Raw genomic sequence first — 8,979 nt, forward strand, 5'->3', positions numbered from 1 at the left:
CAAAGTAAGAGACTTGATCTTGAGGAATATAACTCAAAACACCCAAGAACTCAATGCGGGCAAGTTAGGCTCAACATAGGAAGGCCCTTACCGAGTTTCGGCTATCACTGGGAAAGGATCATACGAACTGGAGAACCAGAAAGGAGACAAGTTGCCCAACAATTGGAATGTGGCTCACCTCAAAAGATGTTACTGCTGACGAACAACAGTCAAACGGAAAGTATGTGATGCACTCTTTTTCCTTTCGTTCAGTTTTTGTCCCAATTGGATTTTTCTGGAAAGGATTTTAACAAGGTAGCGACGGAAAGCACACTATGAAGAAAAAAGTGATAAGACCTTTGATAATAAGGTAAACAAACAAGTTTCCACTCGGGGACGATTATATAATCTTTGCTTCGATAGCAAATTCCCATCGGGAAGTTACGTTTGCTGTCGAACAGAGGTTACCCGACCATTCACGAGCATAAACTGCTAGAGGATTATAAGGTATTCTTTCACTCGATAACATAAATTCCTAAGGGGAAGCAAAGTATGTTGCTGAGTGGAGGATTACCTAGCAATTTATTGGTGGAGCCTTTGAGGGTACAAGACTTTCATTGTTCCAATTCGCACTCTCTGCCTTCGAACACTAGGGGAATAATATAAGGATACGACAACAATCACTGCCACGTCAATCAGGAACGAAAATTTAAAAACAAAATGCTCCATTGGGATCGGGGACTGCACAGCCAGCCCCGCAGAAACAAGTTGTACAAGATAAACACATGTAATGGCAATTTCTTTTTGCACAACAAGATCCTTATGTATTTTTTGAAATAAAAGGAATAAAATGAAATCCTTTTGCTTTTATCTTGTTTCTTGTCTGAACGATGAACTAACTTTGTCATTTGAAAGTTAAACAAGTACTTCAAATGTTAGTGCCGTAATGAACATGAGACATCCTCTTCAAGAGCACCGTAAACATAATAGGGCCGTCTTTTATAAAATCTCTCACGTTAAAGGGTTAGTTCCGGATGAATTTATGCCCGAAATAAAAAATGCTATCAGGGAAAATACACTGAAGCCGCATATGGAAAGGACACAAAAAGCAAATTTGCACAAATACTTATTAAAAACCTCACGTAAAAGGGATAATTCTCGGAAACAAAGTGCATCGAAGAAAATGCATCCGAGACCACATACAGAAAAATATGAACAGAAAAATATGCGCAAAATCCTTAAAAGAATACAAGGATTAAAAAACTTGCACGAATATTCAAGCAAAACTAAGACTCAAACAAACATTTGAGCAAAAATATGTCTTCATTTAGACGAACGTGCCAAAAGAAATACAAAACGGGAAAAGAAAAGTAAAGCTAAAATGCAGTACCTCCGGTCCCAGGAGAAAGAGAAGCGTCCATGCCCCCGGGAGTGGTAGACGATTCCACAGATGGCTCGATATTTCCCCCAGTATGATCTTTAACATCGCCGCCCTCCGATTCTCCTTCAGTTCTTGAAAATTCAAAACCAAAACCAGATGGGGCAGATAAATCGGACCTCGATGGAAGGCCAGTCTTAGCGGCTAATTCAAGCTCGCGTGCCTTAGCAATTTCGGCATCAATATCAGTGACCCCAGCATTGCCTTCTCCAAGGTTTTTCTCCTCATGCTGTACATGGCGTAAGTTTTTTCAACAACGAGGGAAGCCTCTCGGCGCTTGAGTTCTTCTTTGCGCTGGGTTATCTTGGCAGAAAGATTTTCCTGGGCGGACCTAACAAATTTAAGGCTGAAGTCAAGCTCGTGAACAATTGATTTAAAGAGCCTGTTATGCTCGTAGTTTTTCTGCACTTCTCTTCTAGCTGGGAATGTTTTGCCCCCACAGCAGCAAGCTCTTCGACTTTGGAGTTCAAGGCTACTTCCAAGTTAGTTACCCTCTCAGCAGCAGCAACCTTGCGCTCGGTTGCAGCAAGAATGGCGTCTTGGACTTCAGCCCATTTAGCCTTGGCTTCATCAAATCTATCCTTTAGAGGGCTAACTTCTTGACTGAGGGTTATCACTTATTTCTCTCTTTGCTGCAAACGAGTTTCCAAAATGTCGGCCTTGGTGGCTCTAGTTTCCAGTTCTGAGAGACGGAGAATGGTTTGGTCTCGTTCCACCAAAAGATGATCCCGTTCAGAAGTAAGTCCTTCCTTCTCACGAATCAACCTTTGAAGACCCGAAAAGCAAAAAAGTTGGCCTGGAAAAGAAGAAGAGGTAAAACTTAAAATATAATCATTCAAAAGTAGGAGAAATAATAGAGGAAGAAATAAACGTACCGCTGTGGCATTATGCGTAGCATTGTTCAACAAACACTCTCCCAAGAGTGTCTGAATATTTTCCCAATCCTTCTCTGAAGCAAAAGGCTTCAGATAGTTAGCAAGCTCCACCGGCTGGGAAATAAGATTGCACCCGGTAGAGACCGAAAGAATAACATTCCTCCTCCTCTGAGGATCTTCAGAAGTGGAAACATAATTTTGCCCCAAATTCCTATAAACTGGGGACTGTGGAAGAGGAACGCCTTCTTCATGGACAGGTGCGGCCTCTGGAGATGATGTTGCTGGTGGAGGAGTGGATGAAGATGGAAGTGATGTAGCAGTTGCTGGTGTTGGAGAAGGTGGTGATGAAGTTGATGGGGGTAGAAGAATAAGAAACAGCTGTGTCAAAAGCAACACTAGATGTTGGGTACTCGCCAACGGAAGACGGCAAGGATCCGGTACTCTGCCTTGCAGTACCGGGCATAATAATTGGGGCCCGAGAACGGGAGTTGGCATTATCTACCAAATGAAATTCTCCCCAAAGTATCAAGACATCATCCTCGGTTGGTATGACTGTCTCAACAGGTTAAGCATCTTGCTGATATGATAAGGATCGTCGCTTTCTATGAAGAGAAGCTCCCTCATCACTAGCTTCATCATCATCATCAATCATCACAGTATCTATGACCAGCCAGGGAGGAGGACCAGGCGTCATCGCCACCGAAGATATCTCAGGAACAATAGTCTTTGCCCGTTTATTCTTCTCCCCGCCCATGGAGGACCGTCTTCTCTTCGGATGCTTATCTTCTGGCCGAGGACTCCGTAAAGATGTGGTTGCACCCGAAACAAGCCCGAAGATACCTGTTCGAGTGAGAGCTTCTTGAAGCAGCCTCGCTGCATCAGCGGGATCAGCCAAAACATCTTTCTCGGGGACAGTAACAGAGCCCGCAAGTAGACCTAATTTCATAAACAAGTCAGAAGTGTTCAATCGATATGCAAAATAGACAAAGATGGAAGCGAGGTAAGCTCGAATTACCATGATTTTTGGCCTTCCACCCGTGTTTCGGGGCCAGCTCTTTCCATAAGCGAGTTTCGGGCATTGTGACGTCCAAAATTTTCTGAATCCACCGGTGTAAGCCTTTCACCACCGGTGGGACCCATCGAGTTGCTGAAACATACGAAGAATGAAAACACGGCCATAGAAGATTATTTAATGAAAGAAGGAATATTAGAGATCTTACGAGCACGGTTCCAAGCGGTCGGAAAGGATGAAGTGGTTGTTGGAATGATACTGCTAGTGGAAACCGTAGCGAACTATTCTATCCACCCGCAGTCACTATCATCATCCATGCTAGTCAACAAAGCATGGTGACCTTGTTTGTAGAGATTTATCATACCTCCTGAAAAATCTTAGGGGAGTAGAGATTCATTATGTGAGCTAATGTTAGCTCTTCTCTAGTTTCTTGGCACAAGCGTCGAAGGAAGGCAACCGTCCTCCACACAGAAGGACTTACCTGTGCCAAACATATCTGATAGCGGAGGCAATATTCCGCAATCATGGAATCAAGCTCTCCACTCAAAGAAAATACACCCAAAGTAAAGGGATACGTGTAAAAATATATAAAACCTTCCTTGAAAGGGTCACTTTCTCCGATAGATCGGGAGCGATGGTATCCAATTCATGGCAGCATAAATCTTTCTTCATAGCGGGAATACTGGAAGGACGAATGGAAGAAGGGTACCTGCTAACAGCCCATGAACGAGGGTTAGCAGAAGGGAATTTCTACTCAAACTCCTTTGCGGTATTGAGTCCTTTTGGTATGATGGAGTCTACGGTTGGAGCAACAAAGTCGTCAGTTTTGTTTTTGCCTTTTAAAGAACCAGTATGTTTTGAGGAGGAAGCCATCGAAAAAGGGAAAGGATTATTTTTGTTTGAAGAAGATGAAGACTCGGTAGGCGAAATAAGATGAAGGAAGTTGGAATACAAGAGGGAAGTTGATACGTATAAGTAAAGTTTTGGCGACTAAATACTTGGATAAGATTACCTCGATAATCTGTAAAATGCGTGCTAAATCATGGGAAGACGCATGTTTAGGGCATTAAATGCGGAGAGACAAGCGTCTAATCAACCGTCAGTGGCCTTCATAAGGAATTATAGTAATTTTCGCCAAAAGAGTGTTTCTACCAACTTTCCGGTAATACAAAGTTATGTCACCGAAAAGTAGAGGAACTATCTGTATTAGGTAAAATATGTTATGGCACATGGCCATCCAAGAAGGAGACAAGTGGAACCTAAGTCGGGAGAACGATAAACCGGACGCAGCTATCTCGTGTGTCACCGAAAAAGATAATGTTCATGAAGGCATTGAATACTCTGCGTACGGTAGCATTCAATGAGGAATATTTCACAGCATTAAGAGCAACGGCCCGTTACAGAGAATTTGGCATTTATGTTCACCGTTACGTCTTCATCAATGCTCCTCATAATTGACATTAAAGAATGGCACGACCCTAATACCTTCTTCATAACTATAAATAATAAGCTCAATGATCATTGTAAGGGACATGAATTTTCAGGCTAACTTACACTACATTCTATAAAGAATTTTAATACAGTTTTGCTTTCTCGCTCTTTGATCTCATCATTACAGTGCCCGAAAACCTTGTTCCCGGACTCGTCAGCTCTGTCATTTAATCTACATTTTAAGGCTGAGTATTTTATATTTCATCAATTATTCGTTATTTGTTTTATGAAATTAATTTACTTATCTAGAAATCGCGAACAAATTCAACTGTATCGTTTTAAGGGTAAACAAGTACAAACTTTAAATATATTATGACATATACTTTGAAAATTTATAGCAATCTGAATTTGAGAATAGATTAGCTACTTAATTTCCCATTCTTTGTCAATATTTCACACACAAACTTTGAATATTAGATTTCAGACTTTGAAAATTTTCAACATTACCCGATAGTTATAAACATGATTATATCGTTGGAGGAAATAATCTCCCATACTATTTGAATAGAAGAAAATAATTCTACTGAAATATATTTTCGATAAAAAGAAAAGGAAATAAAAGGATATTAGTACTGATTCTAGCATGAAAGAAAATTACAAGATTCTAGAAATAATTATGAGAAGACATATACTCTCTCCATTTCAATTTATGTGAATCTATTTCTTTTTTAGTCCGTGCCAAAAAGAATGAACTCTTTCCTTATTTGGAAACAATTTACCTTTATGTAATAATTTATAGTCACACAAAATATATGTGCCTCATTTTGCACCACAAGTTCAAAAGTTTTCTTTTTTTTTTAAACTCCGTACTCAACCAAATGAATTCACATAAATTGAAATAGAGGGAGCAGTAAAGAAGCACACCTAACACGGTTGAACGACAATAGTATAAAAGACAATTCCACACCAATGGATTCTTAGTTTATTTGTTCTTTTACTTTCAATTAATTTAAAGCAAAATAATGACTAATTGTTAGTCTTCATTCCCTATAAATAGAAGCAAAAATAAAATCAAAATCATCCACAAAGACACATATCCTCAAGAAGCTAGCTAGCTTTGGTTTCTTAGATATATATTCCTTAGACATTTCATTGATCACTAGATCATGGCTTTTGGTGCGAGTCATTTGAGCCTTGCACTGAGCCTTGTGGCACTTGCACTTGCAGGTGTTGCTATTTATAGGAACACTTATGAAGCCATGAATATGGGACTCCAAAAGCTCTCTCCAAATTTTGATTTGTCGGAGTCATCAGTCAGCATTTTAACTCTAAATAATAATGTCGATCAGCAAAATTCACACAAGTTGAGCCAGCAATCTCCAGAATCATGCGTCTTCTCAGCTGTTCGCGGAGTTGTAGACAGTGCTATTGACACAGAAAGACGCATGGGAGCTTCTCTCATTCGTCTCCATTTCCACGACTGCTTTGTTGATGTAAATTCCTTCACCTCTTTAATTTAATTTCCACTGCTCTCGGCGTTCTTTACTCTCTTTACCCTTTCTAATTTATAAAACAATGAGCCACTAAATACTTGATTTATCACTAGCTCTTTTTCATTATTCTCATCCTGACTTTCTGTGCAGCTATATGCTGACCAAGCTTACACTTCGTTCTTTTTATTACTTCATGTCACATTCGTTTACCAGCTTAAACCGACATTAAGGCTTATTTACAATTTACTTATGTAACATGAGATCAGATAGTTGACTAATAACTACTCCTATCTTTTATTAACTAGGGTTGCGATGGAGGTATTCTTCTAGATGATATTGCTGGATCATTCCAAGGAGAACAAACCTCAATACCCAACAACAACTCAGTCAGAGGTTTTGCAGTCATAGCACAAGCTAAACAAAGTGTAAAGGATACTTGTCCCAACACATCTGTTTCTTGTGCAGACATCTTAGCCATTGCTGCTCGTGATTCTGTTGTTAAAGTAAGTCCATTGTTCTCTTTCCCTTACATCCCAAATGTTACTTTAACACATATTACCGCCACTCAAATATCAAGCACATAGTGTTGCTTAGAGCTTATCTTGAAATACAACAGCAGGTAATTGGTATTATTGGTATTTGATAATTTGAAAAATAAAGTAAATAACCTCTATAATCGGTACAGTGTAAAATTTTATTACAACATCAATGTATATCATAAAGAGTTATCTATAGTTATATATAAATAAAGAGTTTAAGCTTGTAACTTAGACTCTGTTTTTTGATTGACAGCTAGGAGGACAAACCTATGACATTGCTCTGGGGAGAAGAGATGCAAGAACGGCCAACTTCACTGGTGCTTTAACTCAACTTCCAGCTCCATTCGACAACCTAACAGTTCAAATCACGAAATTCAGTGACAAAAACTTTACTGTCCGGGAAATGGTGGCGCTAGTCGGTGCACACACTGTGGGATTCACCAGGTGTGTCACTGTGTGCGTCAGCACCAACGTTAACCCGGCTGCACGTCTTTCCTGCAACTGCTCCGTCACTCAAAACAACACCAACTTGCAACAATTGGACACCACTCCTACTGTGTTCGACAAAGTATACTACGAGGATTTAAACAGGAACCAGGGGATACTTTTCTCTGATCAAGTATTGACGGGGAATACCACAACTGCTGCTATTGTAACAACCTATAGCAATGATAGTAACGTTTTCTTTGGAGATTTTGCAGCTGCCATGATCAAGATGGGAAACTTGCCTCCCTCACAGGGCGTTCAATTGGAAATTCGTGATGTTTGCAGCAGAGTCAATCCCAGTTCTCTAGCTTCTATGTGAAAGGAACACTTGAATTTGGAAAAAAGGAACTAAACTCGTTATTAGTTGCTTGCTTGGTGTTTTCTTCAAAATAAAAGAATCACTGTCTCCAGAATGTTGCTCTAGTATTTGTTTTGTAATTTGTAGTAGTGCTTGTTTTCACCCTTCTTGTGTTATCAGCTGGTGTCCTGCATTACTTTTTCCAAAATATATGGATTTTGTTTTTCAAATATGTTAGTGTTGGTAAATATTTTTGAGTAGAGTCGATCAAATAAGCTGAGAGTAGTCTAATTTTAGACGACATTCCTAAGGTTCAAATGACAATATTGATCACTTCACGAAATTAGGTTCTAGGCAATGGAAGGGCCGCAGCCCGCAGTAGTAAAAATGAGAGGGCCACAATAGTAAAAATGAAAGGGCCAACACAATTTTCATCGTCATCATAAAAGCAAATAGTTCTCCTGATAAATTTCTTTTTCATGTTACACCCTTTCCTTTTTAATTTGTTCCAAATAAAATGTCAATCTCTATATAATTGAAAATAATCTAACTATAAAATTTTTACTATACCCTTCATAATATACTTTTATGGATTCAAAAAAAATTCCTTTCTTTTTTATTAAAATTCATGCCCACTGCGATCTACCTAATAAAACGAAAATAAGGGCGTATATAATTTTGGAGCATGATTACTTTCTTGTTCATGCTTCCTAAAAAAACTTTCAAATATTTTTTTGGGCAAAGATCACTTTTAGCCCACTGCCGAAACTATTAACATTTAGTAGTCGAAAAAGCGTATAAAATTTATATATATTTTATGTATAATATACATGAATGTATATATATACAAAATAAAATATATTTTTCGGACTATTATTTTGAGAGCGACTATCAATGTCATTTTTTCTATTCTTTGTCATGCTCAACTACAATACTAAACTTCAATCAAACTTTTCAATGTCTTGCCCACGGGTTGGTCCACTGCCCACCTTGAGTTGGCTCGACTAGTCTTTATTAGTCCATTTTAAGTTGTGGCTTCTATAGCCCAGCTTAAGTTAGCCCAACGAGACTGGATTGGGCTGGGCCAACTCATTTTTGCAGCTCTAGCTCTATATACTATATAGACTGGTCCATCCAACCGCTTGAACTAAAAATGGCCGACGAACGTAAAAAATTATATATTCATGTATAATCCCTTTTAATTAATGGTGTATAATTTCGATTGTCGTAGGTTCGAATCCTACTTGGGGAGATTTGATTGATTCTGAATTAAAGAATTCAGAATAAAGGGGCTCGCTTTGCCCCTTAAGAGTAGGTAACCCGTTCCCTGTCTTTGGTTCTATTGCATTTTATCTCATTGTATCACATTCTGTTCTGCGAGATTAGAAAATCACCATCAATACCTCGGTCTAGGTCCGAGATAATCCT

At 39.0% G+C, this 8,979-nt stretch overlaps 1 protein-coding gene across 1 annotated transcript; it reads left to right on the plus strand.

The window, feature by feature from the left end:
• Positions 1-5,805: 5,805 nt before the first annotated feature.
• LOC107767390 (suberization-associated anionic peroxidase-like) lies at positions 5,806-7,781 on the plus strand. The gene is made up of 3 exons (XM_016586386.2): positions 5,806-6,228; positions 6,534-6,731; positions 7,021-7,781. Exons 1-3 carry the CDS (start codon positions 5,902-5,904, stop codon positions 7,570-7,572), a joined length of 1,077 nt encoding a protein of 358 aa, XP_016441872.1. The 5' UTR covers positions 5,806-5,901; the 3' UTR covers positions 7,573-7,781.
• The last annotated feature ends 1,198 nt before the right edge of the window (positions 7,782-8,979 follow it).

The sequence above is a fragment of the Nicotiana tabacum genome, chromosome 17 (assembly GCF_000715075.1).
Source record: "Nicotiana tabacum cultivar K326 chromosome 17, ASM71507v2, whole genome shotgun sequence".
Classification (NCBI taxonomy): Eukaryota; Viridiplantae; Streptophyta; class Magnoliopsida; order Solanales; family Solanaceae; genus Nicotiana; species Nicotiana tabacum.

Excerpts from the sequence above, each read along its gene's own strand:
- LOC107767390 (XM_016586386.2), top strand. The coding sequence starts at position 5,902 with ATGGCTTTTGGTGCGAGTCATTTGAGCCTTGCACTGAGCCTTGTGGCA. Across the intron at positions 6,229-6,533 it reads TCCACGACTGCTTTGTTGAT|GGTTGCGATGGAGGTATTCT; the intron begins GTAAATTCCTTC and ends TTTATTAACTAG. Across the intron at positions 6,732-7,020 it reads CTCGTGATTCTGTTGTTAAA|CTAGGAGGACAAACCTATGA; the intron begins GTAAGTCCATTG and ends TTTGATTGACAG.